This window comes from Tasmannia lanceolata, unplaced genomic scaffold, assembly GCF_043159265.1.
Source record: "Tasmannia lanceolata isolate RefF3 unplaced genomic scaffold, GAP_Taslan_0.1 ptg000013l, whole genome shotgun sequence".
NCBI classification, from domain to species: Eukaryota; Viridiplantae; Streptophyta; class Magnoliopsida; order Canellales; family Winteraceae; genus Tasmannia; species Tasmannia lanceolata.
In genome coordinates, this window is record NW_027518690.1 from 21,949,658 (window position 1) to 21,976,214 (window position 26,557).

Sequence of the window (26,557 nt, forward strand, 5' to 3'; positions counted from 1 at the left end):
CATTTTTGTTTTCCTCCACCTCTGCTCTGTATTTCCCCTTTTGCCTCCACCTCTTCTCCCTATTTCGTTTGGTGGTAATAACTGTTTTTTGGATCTCGTTTTAGGGTTTTGCAAAGGGTGGGAAAGAGGGCTTGAAGAAGATAAGGATAAATTTGTTTAGGGTTTTGGAGATTGGAGAAGAAGAGAAGGGTCTGATCTCTCTCACCTCACAAAGATACCAAGAGGTAGTTGATTTTCAGCCCTAAAATTCTTTTTTATTTTCTTTTTGCTCGTTCCTTTCTAACCTATCTAAAATACCTATTTATTCATGGTTTTTCATCAGAATGTAAGGTTTTTTGGGGGTTTTCATCTTATTTTGGGGGTTTTGTAAACAATCTGAGCAGATTGGTTGAGAGATGACCCGTCTCTCAATTGGAATGGGGTTAGGGTTTGATTTTTTACATAATGTGCAATCCCTCTTGCTTCTAGTTTTGAAATTCCATCCTCTTTTATTCTGTTCTTTTATTTTGGATAGTGTTTATAATCTTTAGAGATTGTATAAATGGATTTTTATAATTTTGGATTGTAAAATCCTGTATTTTAGAAGCTAAAACCTGGACTTTGTAAGCTAAAACCCTTATTTTATAATCCTGAAATGAACAATCGAGATTTTAGCTTATTGGGTTATATCTTATAAAATTCAGGTTTTAGCCTGTACAATGCAAGATTTTACAATCCTAGATTATAAAAATTCTTGTATCCAAACAGCCCGTACGAGTTGAATTTTTTGAATGTCATGTGAAGTTTTTTTTTATTTATTATTCTAGCATGTTTTCGTTGTAGTTTGTTACACAAGTGAGTTTTGTTATTGATGTTTTGTTACTTTATTTATATGTGCGAGTCTTGATTGGATGGTTATTGATGCTGAATTTAATTATCTGCATATGAAAATTGGCACTTGCTGATAAATGAATTTATAGAAATGCCATGTAATAATTTGTCTTATCTTCAGCTCTTTGCTGACTTGTTTCATTTGATTCTTGATTCTTAGCTGGTAGATTCAATTGTTCTACCATTGGAAGTGACATGCCAGTGTCATATTGATGACAAGTGTCATGCCAGTGTAATATTTATCTTCTGAATGAATACTAGTTTAATACCCTGAAACTTAAGATTTTCATTTGGCCTCGAACATTGTTCATGATTAGACGGATGTCTCTCTAGAGGTGGAAGGTGCGAAATGACCAGTCACTCCAAAAGCTTATATGCAAGTAAGTATAAATGTTCGTGTGCATACGTGAATGCAGTAGTTGGATTTTAGCCGAACTGTTGGCATCATACTCCGATCAGGTGGGCTCCACTTTGGATTACCAATTGACCCAAGATTGTTCTAATCAGACAATCCTTGCCCACACACCCATTTATAAGCATGGATTACCAAGCTAGGATATCATTATTCTTGAAGTCGTTCCTCATCTCAACCAAGAATATAGACTCCAATTTCACAATGAAACTGGGATTCTTTATTTTAACAAGTGTGTTTGACCTCAATGACACTTTGTTTTTCTTCAGTCGTACACATTCGTTCCAATCATTATCATTCTATCCTTGAGTAAAGCAGGAGAGTAGTCATGGATAAAAGTTGGATGCAACTTCCAAGGTACGACCCTCATAACGTAGGGTTAGTTTATTAAATTTGGATTTAACTAATTCGTTATCTTAATTTATAAGCCTCACGCATGTTCCCATTTTTGATAAAACAGAGTTGACCCAGCATATAGGGCAGGGTTGGATCGGTTCCTTGATTTTGCATTTGCCAAAACTAATTATGGGAACAAGATCAAATGTCCATGTGTTAAATGTGGCAACATTTATTTGGTTGATCGAATACAGGCCGAGGATCATTTGGTTGTCAATGGGATGCTTAAGGGCTACGATACATGGATTTTTCATGGGGAGGCAGTGCCATCGGCGTGTGTTATGGCTGACAGTGATCACCGAGTGCACGATGAACCCATACTACAAGATGAAATGCATGAAATGTTACACAACCTCAACCCATTGTTTAACCGTGCTATGGACAATGTGCCATCAGACGGTGGGGTTGATCTAGGAAATATAAGTACGGAGGGGCCAGATTTAAATTCGCAAAGATTTTTCAAATTATTAGAGGACGTCGAGCAGAAATTATACCCGGGCAGCAAATTCACTAAATTATCCTTCCTTGTTCGACTTTTTCACATCAAGTGTCTCAATGGATGGAGCAACAAATCGTTCACTATGTTACTTGATCTCTTGAAGGAGGCACTTCCTGATGGTGAAGCGTTGCCAAAGTCATTTTATGAAACGAAGAAAATTATTAAGGATTTGGGCCTCGATTACAACAAGATAGATGTATGCCCTAACGATTGCATGTTGTATTGGAAGGAAGCTGCTAATGAATTTAAATGTCGCACATGTGGGGCATCGAGGTGGAGAATAGATGCAGTACATCTAGATGACGAGCCATCTACAAAAGGAAAAAAAATTCCTGCCAAGATTCTGCGTCACTTCTCACTAAAACCAAGATTGCAGAGGCTATACATGTCGAGGAAAACATCATCTTTTATGACATGGCATGATGAGGGCCGCACAAAAGATGGTATATTAAGGCATCCTGCAGACTCAACAGCATGGAAGACTTTGGACTGCAAGTATAAAGAGTTTGGTTTAGAGACTCGCAATGTTAGACTTGGGTTAGCAAGTGATGGCTTCAATCCCTTTAGGATGATGAGTATTGCTCACAGCACGTGGCCAGTTGTTCTAATGCCATATAACTTGCCACCATGGTTGTGCATGAAACAACCGTATATGATCCTCTCACTACTTATTCCAGGACCATCTTCACCAGGGAATGACATAGATATCTCTACTTGAAACCTTTGGTAGAAGAGTTGAAGGAACTATGGATTGATGGTGTGCAGACTTTCGACGCAGCGAGGAATGAAATGTTTCAAATGCATGCAGCTGTGTTGTGGACGATTAGTGACTTCCCGGCGTATGCTAACTTGTCAGGATGGAGCACGAAAGGAAAACTGGCTTGTCCATCTTGCCATAAAGAAACGTGTTCTCAAAGGTTGACTCATGGAAGCAAGCAATGCTACATGGGCCACCGACGATTCTTACCAATCAATCACACATTTCGATCTGATAAGTCAGGTTTTGATGGGACGGAAGAATGGAGGGTAGCTCCGATTCCGCTATCAGGCAGTCAAGTTCTGGATCAATTACAGAGCATTAACGTAACATTTGGTAAGAAGCCGGATACTAGTGGGAAGAAGCCAACTACAACTGGGAAGAAGCTAGATACACGTGGAAAGAAACAAGATACACATGGCAAGAAGTCAGATAACAGTGGGAAGAAGCCAAATACCCATGGAAAGAAAAGGAGGCGTGAGAAGAATCCCAATGAACCTAAGGAGAATACCGAAGAGATGCCTTGTAAGGAACACAATTGGAAGAAGAAAAGCATATTTTTTTGTCTTCCGTATTGGGAATCATTGTTATTGCGCCACAATCTAGATGTGATGCACATCGAGAAGAACGTTTGTGATAATGTCATTGGGACGTTACTAAATATTGAAGGAAAAACAAAGGATAGTGTAAAAGCGCGGCTAGATTTAAAGAAAATGAATATCAGGAGAACGCTTCACCCAATAACTAAAGGAAATAACAAGACATACGTGCCCCCAACATGCTTCACAATGTCTTCAAAGGAGAAAGATATTTTCTGTGGTGCCTTGAAACACGTCAAAGTTCCAGATGGTTATTCATCTAATATCTCACGACGTGTGAATATGAAGCAGCGCAAGATTTCAGGATTGAAGAGCCATGATTGCCATGTACTGATGCAACAGCTATTACCATTAGCTTTACGTTCATCATTGCCAAAGACCGTTAGCTCGGTATTGATTGAACTTTGTAGCTTCTTTAGAGAGTTGTGTTCAAAGGTTCTCAAATCGGGCGAACTTATGAAATTGAAAAATAGGATAGCACTAACATTATGCCATATGGAAAAGATCTTTCCACCGGCATTTTTTGATGTTATGGTGCATTTGTCGATTCATTTAGCGGATGAGGCAAGGTTAGCTGGACCAGTACAATACCTATGGATGTACCCAATCGAAAGGTATGCAGAGCTTCTCAAACTTTGTTTCAACAGTTAATTTGTGTACATATTTTCAGTACAGAACGTAATACAAGTATTCACGTTTTGTAGGTACCTTCTAATATTAAAATCGTATGTTCGCAATAGAAATCGTGTGGAGGGATCTATTGCAGAGGGGTACCTTGCGGAAGAATGTTTAACGTTTTGTGCAAGATATTTGGAAGGGGTTGAATCAAAGTTGAACCGACCACAAAGGAATGACGAAGATGCTCCGTGTGAATTTGAAGAAGGATTCACTATTTTCTCAGTATCAGGACGCACTCTAGGAAAGATTCATATGGAACCCATAGATCCACGGACAGTCAAACAGGCACATCGATATGTTCTCTTCAACTGCGCTGCTGTCAACCAATATCTTGAGTAAGTTACTTCAAGTGTCATAATTTAATATTTCCCGACTCTTCTTTTCTCTTACATTCATTGATTCACATGTAGAAAACACATTGCCGAACTTTGGAGTGAGCGTCCCCGTGTGCTCCCAAGGGACATAGATCACACTCACAACGAGCGGTTTCCAGATTGGTTTAAAAAACATGTCAGTTTTTTTTTCTTGAACTCAGAACAGGTTTATTTGAAATACAACTTTTTTCTATAGCCATAATCACCCATTTTTTGTATAGGTTGAAAAGTTGCATGAGTCAAATGAGCAAATCTCAGAAAAACTTAGATGGTTGAGCGGTGGTCCATCTAACATTGTTAGGAGATATACAGGCTATATTGTAAATGGAATCCGCTACAATACTAAGGATCGCGAGCAGGGAAAAAGAACACAAAATAGCGGAGTTGTTGTCATTGCAGAAACGAATAGCTTTGCGAGCGCACGAGATAGAAATCCAACCGCGGGAGATGTTAGTTACTACGGTGTCTTGGCGGATACATCGAACTCAACTATTACGAACAACTGAAGGCATTGCTATTCAAGTGTGATTGGTTTGATATAACACCCAATAGAGGAATAAGAAAGGATGAGTTCGGTTTTACGGTTGTAAACACGGCCCGACGTTTGTCATCGGATGAGCCTTTCATATTGGCATCGCAAGCACAACAGGTGTTCTACGTACAAGATAAACCCAATAAACCCAACAACAATGATTGGCATGTAATCATCAAGACGAAACCTAGGGATTTGTACGAAGTGCGTGGAGACAATGACGAGACATATATACAGAGCGAAGCGGTGGAAATCCAGAATTTGGAAGAAATTGAACAATGGGAACGGACAGATATTGTTGGGACAGAGATTGATATACCATTGGATGTCTTCAGTCAGGAAAACCAAGACGAAGAAGAATATGATACGGAGCAAGATGATAGTGATGGAGTTGATAATACCTCCGTGGAACTCGATGGAGGCAATTCTGAGTGATATTTCAAATTTGAGTTGTGTCATGAGGTGTATATGTGCCTAAGAACAGCTTGGTCATTGTACTCTCATGTATGGTGTTGAAAAGTTTCTTTCGTGGAATATTTTCCACCTCAATCATAGCATGGATTGGGTCCATCATTTTACATTAAAAGGTTTTTTTTGGCATCATTTCTTCAAGTGTTAAGAACTCGTTTACATCATTTGGTCATTGTACTTTTATTTACATAACAAGTTTTTTTCTTCTGATTTTCGACTGTGCAAGTGTTAAGAACTCGTTGCTCTTGCTCTTTCTATACTAATTATATGCAAGGTCGTGTGGATTATATGAAGTCCTTGAATTAGAATTGGAGAAGGTTCTGATATCTGATATTTTTTCATGCATTGGTAAACAGAAAGATCTGTTTGATTTCCTTGAGCATCCATCAAACAAGAATCCTATTTGAGGTATGTAACATTCGACCATTGAAAAGTAAAAAAAAATCATATATGCTAATTTATATGCTCTTTAGAAGGATGTTACTCCTCTTAAATTCAGGTGCATGAAAAAGTTTCATTTGATAAGTAGGTTCATCTGATGGTGGTTTCATCTTCATCCATTGAAATTTGAGAATGCTATGATGTTTTCCTCTAGCAGGTCTACTTACACAGCTTATTTATCTTGATTTTTGTTGGTTTGATTTTTTTGGTATTTATGGTCTGTTCACTTCAGATTATACACCTTTTTCACATTTTCTGTTGACCCATGATGTATAATTCTAGCTAACCTATATCCTTTAACTGTATGAATACTGGGGTTACAGCTTATATGTTGTCCCTTACTGTTTAGATTATGTTCTTGATTTTTTTCTCCTTGGATTGAAAGGTTGATTAAATTTTGAATTTATGATATCTCTTTCTATGTATTGTTTCAAGTTACAGGTTATCTTATACATTTAAAAAAATGCCTAGAGAGAGTCAGGCTCCATCCCATTCACATGACTTTGAGCGTATGGATGTTCAGTCTGAAGAGGAGCCTCTCACTGACCAATCTCAGGAGGAGCATCCTAACCGGTCCAGTGCCTCCTCATCGAAGAGGAAAAGAGGGCCTACACGTTGCAAAAAGACTTGGGGCCGACAAGGACCGCCGGAACCAGTTGAATTCAACCAAATTGGGCAGCCAGATTCAGAAAATACAAGTCCTTTCGAAAGTTTCCTCGGGAATATTGCGAGGACAGCTGAAAAATGTCCTATCTCATATAGGGACTGGAGGAGGGTTCCACTTGAAAAAAAAAAAAGATATGTGGGCAATTGTCAAGGTAAACGTTGTTGAATCTGTATATATGTCTACATTTACTTTTATTATACTAACCTAATGATACTTATATTTCACTTGACATGTAATACAGACTAAATATGACGTTCCTGAAGACAACAAGCCGTATGTTATAGCAGACCTTGGGAAGAAATGGCGGGAATGGAAGTCAACCCTGAGGACTAAATACTTCCTCCAAAATGAACCACCACCACCTGGAAGCGTGATCCCGTCAGAATATCAAATTCTATGCGACTTTTGGAACTCTACTGAAGGGCAGGTAGACAATATTACCTCCTGTATTATTCTCTCCTTTAAAATATTATAGTTATATATCTATTTATTGTTTTCACACTGTAGAAACTTTGCGCAACAAATAAGGCAAACCGAGCCCAACAAACGATAGCACACACTGCCGGTTCGCGGAGCTATGCAAGAGTGACCAAGATGGAGGTAATTTCAGCAACCTTTTATGTTGATTTACTATCTCTTTTTTATATTGATCACTTGCTGTCATTATTGAAATGAGTACAGTTCAAAGCTAAGAAGAAAATGCCGAGCCGTGCGGATACGTTTGTGATTACCCATACGAAAAAAGACGGAGAGGCTGCAGATCCTAAATCCAAGGAGATTATGGTATGTTTTACATAATTTTTTATTTAGGTCAACAACTTTATATAACTTGTCATTATTTTCCCTCATATTTTTCAAGGCAAAAATTAAAGAGCGTCAGGAGCAGAATCCCAAACCTGAATCGAGCAGGATCCCTTCCAGAGATGACCTCTTCGGCCAGTTAATGGGCGAAGAGACACGTGGTAGGGTGCGTATGCTTGGGTTTTTTGCTACTCCCTCTACAACATTGGGCACTGCAACTAGGCCTCCTCAACCCCGAGGAAATAGTTTTCATCTTAACACGAAAATGGCCCAATTAGAACAGGTGAATGCAATTATGGCAGAGGAGCTGACACAAGTGAAACAACAAATGTCACAGATCTTAACCTACCTCCAGGACGTCAGCCCCAACTACGTAAGTTTTTCACTATGTCCCTTAGGATTAATATGTAAATATTTCATTTCATACATTTATTACACTATCTTTCTTAGCAGACTCCCGAAGATGTTTAGCAGTCGCGAGCTAATGCACCTTCCTCTTCTAGCAGTCATGGATTACGATTACCCTCCTCAGACGAGGTATAAATCCGTTATGTAAATTCTGACTTGATATTTCGATCATCTACATAAGTCATTAATTTTGTTTCTTATAATGTTGATAAGGTTGTTTTATTGAGTAAAATACGAAAGGGAGTTCAAGTGGCAAGGGGCATTTTTCTGAGCAGAGATCCGAATGATGAGGTTGATGATTTGCCGATTGGACTTGGATACTCCGTGGTCCAAATCGATGTCGTATTTGAGCTGGAGGAACCTTTGCTAAAGCCATCCCTATACCTCAAGACTATTGGAGATGCAGCGGGAGCACCAGTCGCTTGGCAGTCCTATCTTGTAAGTAAATGACCAATGAAAATTTTACTACTCCTTATTTTTGCTGCTATTAACTTGGTGTTTCTAATTTATTTTAATATTTTTTTGTTTGATTTCTTCTTGCAGATTAGACCAGCTCATACCGCTTGAGGCCGACCTCTACTATATGTTTTGATTGTTTTTCAGTTTCATAGTTGATTTTCGGACTATATACCTTTTGTTGCATTGTAATAGACATTTTGATTTTGTAAAGTTTCCTCGTTTATGGACTTTTGTATATCTTCTTCGTATAATGGGTCTCTTACTTTCTCTAGAATTAAAACTTGTGCGCATTATATTGCTCGTTTGCCTATTTTATTGCTATGGTGTTGCTGTTTAACTTTGAGGCTTTGGTGGTTTTGAGTAGATACCTAATTACTGAACAACAAATGTGGACAAGCTCGAGAAGGTACAATTCAATCAATTTTGTATGTAATATTGCCTTATTTGTCTTCTTCTTTTTATTTATTCACACATAATTTTTTTCAGGAGTTCGTTGTAGAGCTTGCGTGCCATGACTGAAATGAATGGGATGTAATGTTCTAGAAGGTAGATGCGGATTGGACCGGCTACTACCAAGAAGAATGTCGGTACTCAAGAACTACAATATCCTGCAAAAGGTGTGCATAGTCACGTGCAATATTTTAGTTAGTTTGATTATGGTTATGATCATATTTTCTTAATGGGATAATAATTAGAGCATTTTGCAGGGAAAGTTTGCCATTTAGTTGTTTATTGATGCTAAAATTCTGAAACCGACATTCTTCTTGTTTGTTTATATCATTTGATCTGTTAAATAGACAAAGAATGTTCTTGTTTCATACTCTTCTTAGTTTAGGGGTTCTCTGTTCAGAATTAGGAAAAAATTCTCCTCAATTTTGTTCACTTATTTATAACATTCTGTTTCTTTGGATTTATTTTCTTTTCAAATAATTCACATCCGTATGCTTATGCGCACCTCCTTGCATTTTGATATCAACAGTTCCACAAATTATTTCATCGTATGCTTGCACTGCATAGTTTCGATTTTCTTCATTATAACATTGATGGGAATTTCTTTGCAGCAATGGAGCATCTTCAAAATTCTGGTGCTTCTTTATTTGTTTTGGACCTAAGAGATAATCTAGGTGGACTGGTGCAAGTTTGTTCAATATCTCCATCTCTTACAGATATAGTTCTCAATCCAAATCAAATAAAATTTGACCAACTAATGTTGTCTGCACAGTAAAAAGATGATCTATTACCAACTAATGCTATCTTCATTAATAAGGTCATGGGACCATCACTACATTCATTTTTAACTATGTTTATTAACAAGAAAATGGAGAAGCACAGACACTCAGACAGTAGGTTGAGTCTGGTCGATATATAGACCACAAGTTTCTTTACCCGCTCCAATCATCATTTTCGTTGACCGGTCCTGAAATAAGCAATGATCAGGGAAGAAAGTTACAAAACAATTGCTATCATGAGTGAGTTTTTTGACAGAAAGCAAATTATAGGAAAATGAAGGAACACATAACACTTGGTTGAGGACAAGGTCATTTGATAAAATGACAGTTCCAACATGTAAAACAGGAGCAAGGTTGCCATTGGGCAATTTAACTGAAGCAGAGGTGGCGGGTGAGACGGAAGACAGAAGAGATGGGGAGCAAACAATGTGATCGGTGGCACCACTATCAATAATCCAAGAGTTGTACGATAAAGAGAGACTAGAGCAAAGAGAATTACCTGCAAGGTTCGCAATGGAACTTGAAGTACCTGCCTGCAACATGTTTAATAGTTGTTGGTGCTGTTCGGGTGTGAATTGAAGGGCTGTTGCATTGGAATATGCCCCTGGTGCAGCTGAGGTGTTGGCAGAGAGAGTATAGTTGTGGGCAGTAGGGACTGTTGCACGCTTGTTAGTGCCAAAAGAGGGCTGTTTTCCACGTGGAGTAGAGTTATAACGAGGGTGACTCTTTGGGAAGCCATGAAGCTTGTAGCATTGATCCTTGGAATGACCATGCTTCTTGCAATATACGCAAAAATCAGTTGGGGGGTATCGGATTGGAGCATGCTGTCCATTTCTTTCAACAATTGGCTGGACATTGAGCCGAGTAGAAAAGGCTGTATTTTCATTAGTTTGTGGAGAGATATAGAGGCCACGTTGGGTCTCCTCTTGGAGAAGAAGGGAGTAGGCACGAGAAACGGATGGCAGAGGATCCATAAGTAAAATGTGACTGCGGACAATGGCATAAGACTCGTTCAACCCCGCAAGAAATTGCATGAGTCGTTCTTGTTCTTGGTATTTATTAAAGTTGGAGGATGTATCACAAACGAAGGTAGAGTAAGAGGCTAATTCATCCCACAAATGCTTGAGTTTGGTGTAATAAGAAGATAGTGAAAGTTGATCTTGGTGAAGATTGGGGATGAGCTTTTTTAACTGAAAAATACGAGGGGCATTTTTGCGAGAAAATCTTTCAAGAAGGTCATTCCAAACAGCATGGGCTGAAGGTAAATAGACAACACTATCAGCAAGGTCTTTTTCACAAGCATTAACAATCCAGGAAGAGACCATGGTATTGGCTCGAACCCAAACATGGCACGAGACCAAGTAGCATAATTCTCTCCGGTGAGAGAATGAGAAACAAGAACAGTCCCTGGATTGTCAGAGTGATGGAGAAAATAAGGATTGTTGGTAGAGACATTTTCCTCGTTCGTACCTTGAACGGGAAAGTCATTGGAGTCTGTAATATTGTCATTGGCAGATGTGACATGGTCATTTGAAGACATGGTTAAAAGGATCTGTGGTTAAAGAACAACACAAATAATATGAATAGTAGCTTCAACAATGACACAAACGATAAGGGAAAGGAGTTGAGAACGAAATCTTGTGAGAAGGTAAAATGGAGTTGAAGAAGATAGGCCTAAAGATCGTTGTTTGCTTTGATACCATGTGAAGAACAGAATTTCATAATAGAATGCTATATCTCTTTCTTCATTACATTAGAGGTATATATACAATTACAAGAATAAATTAGGATCCCAAGATTGTAGAGAAATCTCAGGATTAGAATACTACAAAAGAAAGTCAAATATACAGAATAAATTACAGCAAATATCTTGGCTGTCAATTACAATAGAGATGGAAAGAATTTGCCAGCAATCTTTGGCTAAAGATGGAAATGGATCATGGCAGAGATTTGAGCCAAGGATAGAAATGAATCATGCCCAATCTTGGCCTAAGGATCTTGTAATATCCAAAGTAGAGATCTGGCATCTCTTAACATCATAAATGCAATGTAATAAGTTATGAAACATAAAACTTTGCCACACAAAAAAAATGAAATGTAATAGATTGATTTACTAAAGTAATTCTATGTAAAACAAAATAATTTAGATCCCACTCACCTAGCAATTTTCATGATGCTCATAAGTGGGAGAGATAGATATGGTGAAGGAAGAATACATGGCCGAACTTCTGGCTGTCTACTCAAAATTCCCTCAAGCCAATGTCTATGCCACGAACGTGCAACAATCAAGGGAGTCCAACTATGAAAAGACAACAAAAGACAATGATAAGAAAAGCATTTCTTACTGCCACTTCTGCAAAAAAAAAGAGGAAGCAAGAGATAAAGAACAGACAAAATCATGCTCAAAGAAAATTAAAACAACAATGATGAGTTGTCCCCATAAATGTTATGATCCTAGCATCCTACCACCAGGACAGGAGGCTCAAACCTAACAACAACAAATACAACATGGCATAGCAGAATCACAAATTTTGGGACCCAGCACACATTGGGTAGTCTCTATAGTCTGCAGTGATTTGAAGACATGACATTTCAAACAAGTGTTTATAGCTTGAATACAAGTTGAAAAGTCAACAAAGTGCCAGTCTTCTTTCAAAATTATGAAGTAGGATTCTTACATATTCTGGCTTGGGGGCTAGCTTTGCCCTACAAAAATAAGAATTCACGGTTGTCACAATGCATTGTTTCCTCTAAGTTCAAGGGCACACTCAGAATTCGTTTAAAGGCCCAAAAGTTCTGATTCTTTGTCTTTTCTCTAGTATTTCCACAGTTTTTTACAGTGAGACTTTCTTTTTATTGGCCAAAATCCATACAAATTCCTGAATCAGTTAGTTCCCCACTTCACACTAAAGCTTCAATTGCCTGGATGCTGTAATTATATAACAGAGAGAATACAATCGTCCAGAGAGATAAGAAGGTTTGTTCTAGGAATTCAAAATCCCGCAAAGATTAATCTAGTCAAGGAGATACTAGTTTTACTCCTCTATATATCATGTCGGTAATGTTCATTGGCCTAAAGAACTGAATACACATGTAAGACATGTACTAAGCAAATGTAGGGGGAGTGGGTACAAAAAAGGAATGGAAAAATACTAAGTTAAGGAAAAACTACTTATGTCTATGTTTTAGGTAGCAGATGGCATAGCATTTGGCTGGCGACTTTGGAGGGATGTTCCATGGTACACCGAATGGGGCCTAGTTTCTTCTTTAAATCAGTTTTCCATTCCATTGCATCACACTCAATTTGTTGGGCACTACTTGTAGTATTTTGATTTAGAAATGCATATTGCTTGGCAAGTGTATTATCCCAAGTGAGGCCCACATGACATGACAATGAGGTATTAGGTTTCCAAATGGCCAATTGGTTAGGAAAGGAATTTGAAGTTTCAATTGGAGATTAATTGCATCTATAGTTAAAAGTTTCGATTCGGGAATAATTCGGTAAGGCAAATATTTGGGAAGAGTTAAGTAAAAACATGTGTTTTTCTAGTTACTACACATGGATTTACTATATAAATATTTATTTTCCTAATTAAGTCACATTAAAAAGCATGCAAGAATGGTTAAGTACATGGGTTTGCTAGATTAGGATGTGAGTTTAAATTTCACTACAATGAATTTTTCTGTACTTATGAATTTCTCATGGGACGTACTCATCATATATATGAAATCGATGGATTATCTGAAATCCATGTTTAATTCAGAAAACTCATTCTTAATTTGGGAAGTTCTTGTTTAAGTAAAAAATGTGAGAAATTTTCAATTGTTCAGAACATTCTGTTGCATCTATTGTTGTACCCTAAACCAAAATCAGTACTAAATGTCTGCGTCACCTGCTAAATTTATTGAACTCAAATTTGATGGAAGCTCTAAAGGAAATCTCTGAGCCTATTCAAGTGTTGGTGAGGTGGTTCAAAATCATTTAGGAGTGATTGTAAAGGTTTTCTCAGACCCTATCAGCATCAAAGATTCCCTCACAAACCTTCACAATTCAAAGGCTGAATTAGTGGATAATTTATTAGTGAAAGTAATATTTCCGAACTATAAAATTTCATGGATATGATTTTTATTTGCATATCCTTATTCACTGCTGCGTGCTATGATTTACCATTTTAAAATTGTGAGGTTGACAGTGCTATTTTGCTCATCACAGGTTGGCATTGAGGTCGCTAAGCTATTTTTAAATGAAGGGGAGACGGTATGCATTTCCTACGAGATATGAACTTTGAATATTTTCCATTCTAAATCTAATCAACAACAATAATTTTTCAGTTTGTTCCCTATTCAAAGTCAGATACTCATGTATTTATGTCACTATAAACTCCCCTTCTTTTCATTTTTTACTTTGTTGTTACTGATTTGAATATTAAGCTGGCAACTAAAACGAATTTTGGCTTAACTAGTACCAACTCGAGGAAGGGTATGTGGAGAACTTAAAATCGAATAGTACTTGTGGGACGCAGGGTTACATGGAGGGATGTACATAAGAAAGATAAGTGATGTTATTGGATGTGTAGTTCTACTTGTCTTTGATGTGGATAATGTGTTAAACGATAATTTGTTATCAGGTATATATGTACCCATGAAGAGAATGAAGAATAATAACCCTCTTTTATTTTTATTTAAAAAAAAAAAAACCATTTACCGGCGGTCCTGAACGCCGGTATATCCTCATTTACCCCGCCTCCAAAACTATTACATACGCACCGGATAAAACTATTATCGGCGTTTATTAACCGCCGGCACTTCGTTTGCCTTTTCCCCGGCGTTTTCTAACCGCCGGCAATAAATTCCATATAAAACTTTCCTCTGAAATTGGCCGGCGGTTATAACCGCCGGCCATATATGTTTTTTGCCGGCGGTTGAATACAACCGCCAGCAATATATTCCCCCACAGTATTTTCACCGGCGGTGGTATGACCGCCGGATATCCGCCGGTAAAATTATCACCGACGGATAGGCCATCTTTTAGCGGCGTTCTAGAACGCCGGGGAAAACCTTTTTTCTTGTAGTGATCTCAGATGGTGGAAGAGGGAGAGGGGTAAATTCTATCTGGGCCTGTGGTCGAGGTGCGACAGTAGGTTGGGTATAATCGATCACCATGGGGTTCTGAGGTTTTGAAGGCTGAGGCTTGGAGCGGGAAAGGTTATTAATTTCAACTGATGGAGACTTCCTGAATTCTCTGGTATTCGGGTTACTTCGGTTGAATACACCTTGAGCCATAGCCTCCTCTATTTGGGTGCCTGCCACGATAAAGTGTTTGAAGTCCGGATAATACTGCAACGACATGTGATACTGGAGCTGGGGGGAAATATTTTTCATGATTATCTGGACCTGCTCTTCCTCAGAAGGGCGCTCCATCATCTGAGCTGCTAGTCTCCTCCATCTTTTAACAAAAATCAGAAAGGATTCTCTCGAGTCTTGCTTGGTTCTCTCTAAATCATTTCTAGTGATTTCTGCCCCATCATCATATTTGAACTGCCTGATGAATTGCTCACCGATATCCTTCCATGTCCTGTAACGAGTCTTGTCTAGGACCATGAACCATCTCTTAGCAACTTTAGTAAGTGAAACAGGGAACAGCTGAGCCATCTGTTCAGGAGATAAGCCTTGAGGCTGACACATGATGGTGAACATTTGCATATGTGTGATTGGACAACCCACACCATCATATTTGTCAAAATCTGGCATTTGAAAATTAGCAGGGAGACGGATTTCGGGAAACAGTGTGAGGTCACTGGGATTGAAACCGCCCTGGTCCTGAAACTGGATGTCCTGAACCTTCCTGGTAAGAGTTTCTAATTTTTCCATAACTGCCTTGTCTATCATGGACTGAGAAGGCCTACTGCGATCCTCGCTGTACTGCTCTTTTTTCAGATCTTCTTCGGTTTTATCAGGGATAGGGATGAATATTGGCTGGGCAGGTACGGCTGAAGTAGCTGTATGGTGCATGGGCCCTTTATCTTTGGACAACGACGGTCCCAATTTCTCAGAAAGCTGAGCCTTGATAACTCGGTTCTCTTCTTTGAGTTCTTGAAGTTGCTGGAGGATCAAAGTGAGAGTATCGGTGATAGCAGCGGATGGAAGACCATCTTGGTTGTCTGCCATTGGTGAGAATGAGGACGAGAAAGGGGGAGATGCTGGGGTTCTCAGAAAAGGTGGCGGAGAGACAGATTTCCTCTCTAACCGTGAAGAAATTCGAACCCAAGGAGTAGTAGGCTTAGCTATGGTGCCAACTTCCTGTCATGGAAATAATGAACACGAGGTATATGAGCTTGACATTCATGGAGTGTTCATTCTTAATGACTGAAAAAAAGATTACACATTTAAGGAAGTAATTGGGACAATAGAGTGAATCCCAAAGGACCAAGATATGACAATGATAATAAAATCGTATAAGGAAATGCCCCTAGTTCATGGATCATGAGAGTGAACTCTGAAGGACTTAGCAAAATATTCTTGAAAAAGGTTGTCCTTAGAGTAAGAAAGACTAAGGGTACAAGCATGATCAGATCATCAAGATTGCACAATCAAATGATCGAGACACAATTTCTACCAATTGAGAAAGGGAAGGAAGATATAATCTAATCACACAAGAGGCGTATGATAGACAGACGATCAAAAGATTAGATGAGATTACATAAGATTACTTTCAACGGATAGATCATGAATGACTAATCCTATGAGATCTTAGGAAAGATGGGATTTATATCCTAACCCCAAAGGAAATTTTTTTTAATCTTCGTACACTTTATCAGTGCTACCTGAAGGCATCAAACCCTAATCCTAATCTAGCGGAGTGGAGAGAGGATCTCGACTCATGACTTTGTTTGTGTACCTAGGACCAATCGCAGCCATTGGAAGATGGACTACGGCCTAATCTAGACACAAGTGGGTAAGATATCCTAAACTAGGCTCACACACGTGATGCACATGTGTTCGTATACTACATGCATGTGTGGGTTAATCTAGGGGTAAGGCCAAGAGTTCCCTTAGCGCGAATCCATGTTCGATATACTGTACCAGTGTCCGGCGTATCAGTACATGAACAAGAGATCCGTTTACGCACCATAAGGTGCTAGGCTAAGGGTGGAATGCTTCTCTAGCACAGAGGCACCAGGTGATGAAATCCCAGTCAACCATGCTAGATAACACTCCGGGTTCCTAAAATAGGACGTGTGTGCATGTGAGATGCAAGGGTTTAGATGCAAGTGATGTAAGTGTGTGCAATAAGTTTGCGCAATTTATGATGCCTTCAGATTTTGTTAGATTAAGTTGGAGTAAAATGTGATGAGAAAATAAAACAAGACAAACAAACTAATCTAGCAAACATAAAAGAGATAGAGTTTTTATGAGCCAATTAAAATAAATTAAAATGAATTATCTTTTGAAATTTTAATGAAGTTAGGTGGTTCCCAGCAGAGTCGCCAAACTGTGTGACCCCGATCCCGCGAGAGGGGTGGGACGCGAGCCGCCACACTCTCTCTTGGTCTCTCGTACCCACGCGATTGGCGTGTGCATTTTTATTATTGATTTTAATTCATCTTTTATGTGAACTTTGGATCACTAAGGCAATTCGAATTCCACACAAAAGAGAGTGACAGAGTCGCCACCTAGATGTGGGATCTAGGACCCATAATTAACCAGAAATCTAGACTCGTTACCTGGTTAGAAGAATGGAAGGTATGGGGAGTTATCCACCACATGCACCATTCCTGCCCGATAATCGGTCTTCAATTCCCAAAAGTTAACTCTTTTAAATTTATTTTAAATGGCTCATTCAACTCTTTGTTAATGTGCGAACTATGTGACATGCATCCTATGATCTAATTTCAATGTAGATCCTAAATGTGTATCTTGATTTCTTAATTTGTTTGAATTCAATCTAAGTGAAATTTCTCCTAAAATTCTAATTTCATGGAAAAATCCTAAGTGATTTAATTAAGCATTTACAAGAAAATTAATATACAAAACCCCACAATTTGTTGTGGAGCCGACTCGCAGTTGGTATGCCATCAGACATCCAAGCTGCCTACGTACCCAAGCCTCACTGGGATCAGAGTCGACGTAGTTCGGTGCACCTAAGCTAAGCTACTTATGCCTAACTCAACTAAGACACCGATCTAGACTGGATCGACTGTTTCAACAGTTTTAAGAGAAGTTATTTAATTCAAGTTGAAGATTTTATTATCCTAGGATTTCATCTAAGATGCTATATGATCCTATCTAAGTGCAAGTTGTCCCTTAGACTAATGCAGGTTAACCTACATCCTAGGTAACTAGGCTTGTCCTAGGAGAAATTTGGGTGACTAGTGTAACTAGACCTATGGTATGGTTGTTATCCATAGCAAACGTCCGTGATGAGGCTGGACTCCTAACTCTGGGACTCCCTAAAACCTAAGACTCCCTAAGACCTAGGACACGACCTGACATAAGTGTTCCTAAGTTGGGCTCTAATGGTTCTTATATCGGAAACCATAATCCAATGGTTCCGAAAGACATGAGATAAATTGATTCAAGTTCTTGAAGTTAATTAATTTCAGATTTCAAGGATTTTCGGTTTCTGGACATTTAAGGAATACCAAAGGTTCTAGGGTTCTCCAATTTCGGCCTCGAATGGCATCCAAGGAAGGGAATCGTGCGCTCTTTCCTTGTGCAATTTAATACTTAGGTTATAGCACCTTATTGCCTGGCATATCTCAGGATTTCCGTGGACAGTAACCTCGGAGCCAATAACATGCTATAGCTTAAATATTCAAATTGTCAAAGATCGGTTGCAATTGGGATACGATTATGGATGCACTGACCATTTTACCAGGGAAATCTAAAGATCCTAAGATTTCTGTTTCAATGGATTAAAGAATTAATATGTAACAAAAATTTAAGGTTCTTTAGAAATTTTGATAATGATTTTTAATTAATTTCAATTTTGAGTGGATTTTATCAATTTTAAACAGCATGAGTGATTTTACAAGTGAATTTATTGCAAATGAATTCGAAATGGATTGAAATTTCTACAGCAGGAAGATGGGAATGTATGTAGCTTACTGGAAAAGTTTTGCAGATTTTTACATTAAGCTCCTATTTAATTTTGATTTAACAATAATATGACCAGATTATTAAAATAACATAGAAACTACTAGAAATAGGAATCTAAATTCATTGAAATTTCTACAGAAATAAGATAAGGGTAAACATAGCATGCTGTGAGAGTTTCATGAATTTTAAAAATCATTTACTACCAATTTCTGATTTTTCAATTTTAAGACCAGATTATGGATTTACACTACAACTCTTAGGAAAAAAATCCGAATCACTTAAAATTTTTACAGCAATAAGACATATGAAATTTAAGACTACTGTAAAAATTTTGAGAATTGTAATTGTGATCTGATATCAGTTAAAATTCTCACAAAATCTGATAATTTTCAAAGAAAACATTAAATAATATATCAAACAAAATCCAAAAATTCTCAAAACTTCATGGTAGAATGTATTGGTATAATATTATTTTCCTTCGTCAAAAAGATGTTTTTGAAGAGTTTTCTATTTTTAAAATACGATTTTTGAGAAAATTATGACTCCGGAAAATGTCCTTTAACCTTGTTCTGATGTGATGAACACAAGAAAATTTTGAAATTCCACAAAACAAATCATCCTGAGATAGCTATTTTTTCAACTTTTGTAATTTCTCAGCCATTATTTTAAATAAAATTCCACTCTTCACTCAAATTTTCAAAATCCTTTGATTCAATGTCCGATCCGATCCGATGGTTATTTTAGTCTATTTAAATAGATCAGTGTATTAAATTTCGGGACAAATCGGAATTGAAACACTAATGCAGATCATGATTTTGAGTACACACATATAATATCGAATTAAATTCAATTACATGCTAAAAACCATGCAAAAATATATAAAGAATACCAAATAATCCTGAAAAAATCTGAGAATAGTGAACCTACCTATGGTGGAGATCCTCGCCGAATCCAAAAGTAGAAAATTTCGAAAAATCTCGCCGACGCTCGATCCTGCGTCCTTTCTTCCCTTTCTTTCTTTGCTTTTTTTTATTTCCACCACGTTGATCGCGGTCCTTGTCTTTAGGGTGCGTAGATCCGAGGTATACGCTTTGTCGCACCCTTTTTTATGATGAAGAAGACCCAAAGAACACTCTAATAATTCTTGATTGTATGATGCCTTGAAGAAGAAGGAATTCAAGAATTCCTTTTTTGAAGAACACTTGAGAGAGAGAGATCAAACTTCAAGGGAGAAAAGAAAAAAAAATTTCTTGGGAGGAGAGAGAAAATGGACGAATTTGGATTTTTTTTTCCTTTTCTGGATTGTTTGCTTTGATTTTTATATAAAAAAAAAAGTTAGGGTTAAGAGAGAAATAGCAATTTCCAATGTGACAGCTCCCTTTTTGGCTTGTTTCCAATTTTTCCCTCTTGCTTTCTTTCTTTCTTGTTCCCAAATAGGATTTGATTCCAATCTTAATTTCTTGTCAATCAAGACATGTTATTCTCATTCCACATTGCTTCTTTGGAAGAAAACCTTTTTAAGCAATCATTCCTCTTTTCCTTCTTTCCTTATTTTCATTTTTTATTCTTTTTATTTTTCTTTTAACAAATATGATGTCACCATTGTGACATCATCAAGGTGGGTGCTCAACTCATGTGGGTCAACCATGTGGGCCGCCCACCATGGTGGTTGACCCATATGGGTGAACCCACATGAGCTCCTTCTTTGCGGGCTTTAGCCCAATGGGCCATTTCACAAGGGTTTCGGGTTTTTCCGTAAAAAATCAATAAAATCTTTCTAAATTCAACATTCTATATATGGACCCAACCCATTTGACATTTATGGTGCATCCCTCACACATGATCGGACCATCTTTTTTGGGAAATAACTTTTCGGACCAAAATGCCCCTACTTGACTGTTAGACATCCAAATACGACCAAAATACCCTCAGATTGGTTCACCCCTAAAGGAAAAAATTAAAAATGGAAAGTCTTTGTGGTCAAACTTCAAAAAATAGAAACTTTTAAAATTGGGTCCTTTCGGTGAGCAATATTAAACAGAATCATTTGGTATCCCCTGAAAATACCCAAAATGCCCTCAACACTTAAAATTTCCAAATTAAGCGAAATTCCTGAGAAATTCTAAATTTAGCAGGTTTTCCAAAATTCAGGAAATCATTCATAATCTCTCAGACATATTTCGGGGATCAAAAGAATTACATAGGAAAAGACCAAATTACCCCAAGGTGCTAGAATTTTGGCGAGACTAGGGAAAACCCTGAGAAATTCTAAAAATAGCAGATTTTCGAAAATTTATGAACGGACTCAAGATTTCTTAGACACAACTTAGGGACCAAATATGATATGTTTGGAAATGTCTAAAATACCCCCGAAGTGCAAGACTAAGAGAAAATCTTGAGAGATCTAAATTTAGCAGGTTTCCCAAAGCTTACGAAATTACTCATAATCCATCAGTCGTACCCTCGAAATGGTTTTACACATATGAGAAATGATTGAAATATCCATAAGATGATGAAAATGTAGAAGCCCCATGAGTTTATAAAAATAGCAGCTTTTTCAAAATTTGTAAAATCACTCAAGATTTCTCAAATATAACTCGGGGGCCAAATGAGACAAATCGGGAATGACCAAAATACCCCTGCAGTGCAAAATAGGCAAAAATGAGGGAAACCCTGAAAATTCTAAAAATAGCAGGTTTTTTCATTTGCTTGGAAACTTGAACTTTCATCTTTCAGAGGCCAAAGGAACCCCCTAGAGACCTTCAGGATTGCGAATCAACTTCAAAACTCTCATAATGAAATGAAATCGACCCTAAAATGCATGGATGCCTAATCTAATGCTGAATACGATTATAAAAATTGATGATACTACCGAATCTTTTGCTTTTTAAAGCCTAGCAAAATGGGGTTGTCTACATCTAGTCATCAGGCGGCGATGTGAATCGCCAACTGACTGGACGGAGGCGCTCCTAGCTAGGACAAACTCCTAACTCTAACACAAACACACATCAAGCACATAACAAATCAAGGACAAACTCCTAGCTCTAAAACTCTCCATCTATAACAAACTCCCAACTCTAAGGGAAGAGATTTTTGAAAACAAGGTTTTAAAGTTGATTATTCAAAAAAAGATTTAAAATGTTATTTTCAAAAGTTTGGCTGGACTTGAGATGAGGATCCCAAGCTGCACTACGTATTTCGTGGAAGGGAATCAAGCCAACGTAGTTTGAAAACGAACTTTCCTAAACTGCGCTGCTAAAACTCAACACTTTAGATGCTTTTTGGATTTTTCTGATTTTTTTTCAAATGCTTTTGATGTTTTAAATTTGTCTTGAAGTGTTTTTTATATTTTTGGTGTTTAAAGCGTGTTAACACCCTTTCAGCTAAAGGGGATCCGATAGAAGAGCCTCTATACCCACTATATCACGATAGGGTATTAAAGAGGGAAACATAATCCCTAAAGCCTCGGGGGAAAGAAAACAAACGAGGGAACTAAAATTCCGATACGAGTAAATAATCTCAAAGAGATGACCAAAAGCTGACAAGACTTAGCCATTCTCCAAAGTATGATATCTAACCTATGGAGTAAAATCCCCAAACAAATGACAGATGAAAAAGCTTCTAACCCTAAGGGCAAACTTCTAACCAATGACGCTGAAAATGGGACTAACAAGACAAAAGGTGCCTAACAACTCTATGAGAGGGGGGGGAGTATGAGGCTAGGTAAGCCTTCTAAAGGGAAAACTCTCTAAATGAGACAAGACTTGTCTCCAAATAGGGGCTCTACATGGCTCTTTCATTGCCCTTGCAATGATAAGACACTAATGACTAAGAGGGGATCTAAAGACTAAGAAAATCTACTAAATAAAAGAGGGGAGTGCTACTAGAACCGAACGAGTCCCCTAAAGATGGGCTCGGGCTAATGCCTTCATCGCCATTACAATGGAGGGAAACTGATATCTGGGGGTATCTAAAAGTTTAAGAAATCTCTATCTTAAAGAAATAGGGAATAAAAGGAAAGAGCGTACTACCACGATCGGGTAAGTCCCTTCAATGATGGGCTTGGGCTATTGCCTTCATCGCCCTCTTTCTCTTCTCAAATACCAATACCAAAATTGAAGATCCTGAAAAAAATAAAAATAAATCAAAAGTCAAACCCAACCCAGTGCTCTTTGAATATTCGCTCGAAATCAAGAATCACAGATGAAATGAGGCTAAACACATAAATCTGCCTATATTGATCAAACAAGCAAGAACATAACCACTAAAATAAAGCTGAAGATAATAGTGGAATTCCACTACTGTACCATACATTATCAAAGCGGCAATACCGAGGTAAGTAACTCAATCACATTGTTATATTCCTCAAATACACACACCAAGGATATATTCTAGGAAATTCAAAGTGGGAGGAGAGGAGGGTATTGGTGGTGCAAAAATGGAGGTGGAGAGGATGGTTTTGGATATTAGGGATCTTCTTTGTCTTCCTCTCTCTCTGGTTTGTAAAAATAGAAAATCAGCGCTCCCCTCAAACCCTAGTTCGTTGGGTCTTTTAACCAAAGGAAGTGATAAATTCGACCCCTTCTTAACCCCAAGGACACCCCTTTCATAGTGTACTTATGGCAACTTTTATACTAGCAGGAGGTAGCTCGGGCAAATGAGAGGGGGGGGGGGGGCGGGAAAAGTAGGAAATATCTCCTTTCTATTAATCTCAACCGTCCAAATTGCCCTTATAAATAAGAGGCTAGGATTAAAACCCTAAAAATATCTAGGAAGCTTCCAAGGAAGCTCCTCCCAACTAATCCTAGTCCTAAGCCCCCATTAACTCATGATTAAGCTTAATAGTTACTTGCCAAACAAGAAATGAATCTTTCTTATTTACAAAAATCCCTAGCTCCTAGATAATGCCCCCTAATTATGTAACACATTAATCTACATTCCTGAATATTCTCCTGGACAGCCCACCGCAGTAAACTTGAACTGACTTTCTAGGTTCAAGCGCAACCCATTTTTTGGCTAAATCGCCACCCTTATTCCTACACTACACTACACTACAAATTTCAATCGTTCACTAGGCAAACCTCGACAGATTTAGATGAAATTTCATGGGGACCTAAATGAGATCCTAACCTACTCTAGGGACAACTTGGGGATGCTAAAACACTAATTTGATAGGGTTTCTATCCTAACTGAGCTTAATAGGGTTCGGTCAAAATGGGGTGTCTACATGGCGACATCAATGAATAATCTTCAGGTGGATGGGAAACAAGCCAAGGTGGATATTGTTGGGAAAGTTGCCTTGACTATCATGGTGTAGACACCCCATTTTTACCGAACCCCAATTAGGTGTATTTGATTGAAATCCCATCAAATTAGTGATCTAATGTCCCAAATTTCACCATAGAATAGCTTAGTGTCTCACCAAGGTCCATGCAGAATTGAATAGAAATCGGACAAGAGTTGCCCCTCAAACGAGTTCAGTGTATAATGTGGTGGTAGTGCGGTGCAATAGGGGGGTGAGCTAATCCAATCTAGGTGTACGCCTAAAAATCTATGTATTTGGAGGACAATCCTTATCAAACTAATGCTTTAGGTGCCCATAGATACATTTTTCAACAGATTAGGACCCCAGGAATCTCTCTGCAAAGTTTCAGAAATTTTCGATGAAAAATTGCACTAAGGACAGGGCAAGTTTGTGCTGATATCAAAAGTGGGGGAGGTGCATTATCCAAGCAGAATCGTGCATTTGTGCGCCCATCAGGATTAGTAGTGCCAATATCAATGCCCAAAAATCATCTATAAATAGGTGGCTAATCTCTCATTTTAGGGCTAATTCACATTTTTCCATAATTCTGCAAACAAAGAAAAAAACCCAAACCCTAGCTCGTCTCCATCTTCTCCGGCCTTCTTCTCCGGCTGTCCTACCGGAGTGTCAATTGAGCTCCTCCTTATTGTTTCACCTTTTGTTATCTTCTTTTCCATTCATTTCTCTGAAAAAACTAGATCCAACACAAAATCAAGCCCTAACTCAACTCCTTTCTTCTCCGGTGAGCATCGGCAAGCTCCGACCGACCTTATTCTTTTCCTAGCAAGCTCAAACCTTAGATCCATGCTATTTCCTTCTAAATCCGAATCTTTTCTTTAAGTTTGTAATCATCAGGGTTGGAATAAGCTTTGGATCTCAAAAAAAGAAAAGAAGAAAGAGCTTGAATTTGACCAAAGGATCCGAGTATATTAAAGAATTTTGGAAGAAATTTGATTGAGCAAAGAAAGAAGGAAGATCAGGCAAGAACCTCTATAATTTTGGTCAAAATTGAGAGCTCAGGTAAGTGCACTAGAATTTGAATACATTTTTTCAGCTCATTCAGATTTATTTCAGGAAATTATAAGCACTTTCTTTAGATGAATGTGACAGTATATGTTGATCTATTCTTCGATATTTAGTTGATTTGTGATATGTTAATGATAGCTCTGATTCGTTGTTTTTGTAGTTTACTTATGTTAGAATTTTCAGTTTCCTTCAAACGATTTTTAATAAGAAGTGTATGTTTAGAATGCAAGATCTGTGTATGAGGCTATATGATTGTGTTTTTATTTTCTGAATTTTATTTGGATATTTTTCTGTTTGTCCTTTTAATTGATTTCACAAATGTTGATGAGATTTCAGAGCATATACTGTAACATTTACATGTGAAATTTAGAGCGTATTTTGTTACATTGGTTGACAAGATTTTAGAGTATGTCCTGTTGCATTTCAGCGCATATTCAGAGAATGTTCTATCATATTTGTTCCTGAAATTTAGAACACGTTTTGCTGTATTGATCAATGAATTTTAGAACATTTGTTTTCTTTTGGCTTAGGTTGTATTTTCATCGAAATTATCCTCATTTTTAATGATTTACGGATTTGGAAAAGGGTAAACAAATGTAAATAATATGGTGGAAGCAGTCGTGACATCGTTTCCTAAGGGCAAACCTGGAGGACATATTTTTTTTTCACTCCTGTTTCAATAATGACATTCTCCTGTCAGCCTTCCCTGTCGTGACTTGTCTCCTGATTATTCTCCTTAGTTCTGTTTCCAATAGAAGAAAATTGTGACTAAATAGGTAAAGCATTAGGGTGTAAATTTTAGTTATTAGACATTGATGCCAACACAATCATGGCTGGTCATATGCATTTTAAATGCATTTCTTAGTCATTGGGAAATGATTGTAGTTCAGCCATATCTTGATAAGTGTGCAGCCCTACCCTGTTTTCTTTCAAATTTGGCTTGTAAAATTGGTGTTATTTCTACTACTTCCGAGTGTATTTTGAGAATCCTTTTTAGAATGATGAGGGTCATCTTGTAATTCTGTTGAATACCATATGACAGATTGAGTTGGAGCAATTTTGGGAGGGCTGTAATGATATCATTTCTCAAATAGAAATAACCTGTGATATTAGCCTAAGTAAATTATGTTATTTACACACCCCTGTATAGTCAAAAGAATAGTCATAAATGCATTAGGGGGGCTGTCCAAGGAGCAAAGGAATGGTCTGTTATATCATTTCCCTTTAGTTGATTAGGGCTCTTGGGAGGGGAATTTCACTTGCTGATTTTGGGGAGTCAAGAGAAGAGAGAGATCAGCTATCATCTTCACCGTCTTTACAGGCCAGTTATGCCCTATTCTTTTTCTTCTATTATCAACTCCATTACTTAATCCTCATCTTCAACTCCACTATTTTCAGCCACCCAATTTTTTTAGAATCCTCCATCGTCAGGTCCTTTATTTGCAGCCATCGCAGGTCATCTCTATTCTCATCAGACCCCATTCCTAATCCAACAGTGCTTTCTTCTTTCGGCTGATATTTTAGGGGCAAAGTA

General features: G+C 37.9%; 3 protein-coding genes and 1 long non-coding RNA gene across 4 annotated transcripts; 3 read left to right on the forward strand and 1 right to left on the reverse strand.

The window, feature by feature from the left end:
- The first annotated feature begins 130 nt into the window (after positions 1 to 130).
- On the forward strand, positions 131 to 7,968 carry LOC143891073 (uncharacterized). The gene is made up of 7 exons (XM_077395725.1): positions 131 to 224; positions 6,471 to 6,847; positions 6,938 to 7,123; positions 7,204 to 7,296; positions 7,378 to 7,479; positions 7,556 to 7,855; positions 7,951 to 7,968. The coding sequence occupies exons 2-7, from the start codon at positions 6,527 to 6,529 to the stop codon at positions 7,966 to 7,968; spliced, it is 1,020 nt and encodes a 339-aa protein (XP_077251840.1). The 5' UTR covers positions 131 to 224; positions 6,471 to 6,526.
- Positions 1,611 to 2,895, forward strand: LOC143891072 (uncharacterized). The gene is made up of 2 exons (XM_077395724.1): positions 1,611 to 1,639; positions 1,743 to 2,895. The coding sequence occupies exons 1-2, from the start codon at positions 1,611 to 1,613 to the stop codon at positions 2,893 to 2,895; spliced, it is 1,182 nt and encodes a 393-aa protein (XP_077251839.1).
- Positions 7,969 to 8,021: 53 nt separating the features above from the next.
- On the forward strand, positions 8,022 to 8,559 carry LOC143890654 (uncharacterized). The gene is made up of 3 exons (XR_013255208.1): positions 8,022 to 8,034; positions 8,119 to 8,343; positions 8,449 to 8,559. It is a non-coding gene; the product is annotated as an uncharacterized LOC143890654 (long non-coding RNA).
- A 1,141-nt stretch (positions 8,560 to 9,700) lies between these two features.
- On the reverse strand, positions 9,701 to 10,918 carry LOC143891076 (uncharacterized). Its single transcript, XM_077395726.1, has one exon. It carries the CDS (start codon positions 10,916 to 10,918, stop codon positions 9,701 to 9,703), a length of 1,218 nt encoding a protein of 405 aa, XP_077251841.1.
- Positions 10,919 to 26,557: the final 15,639 nt, after the last annotated feature.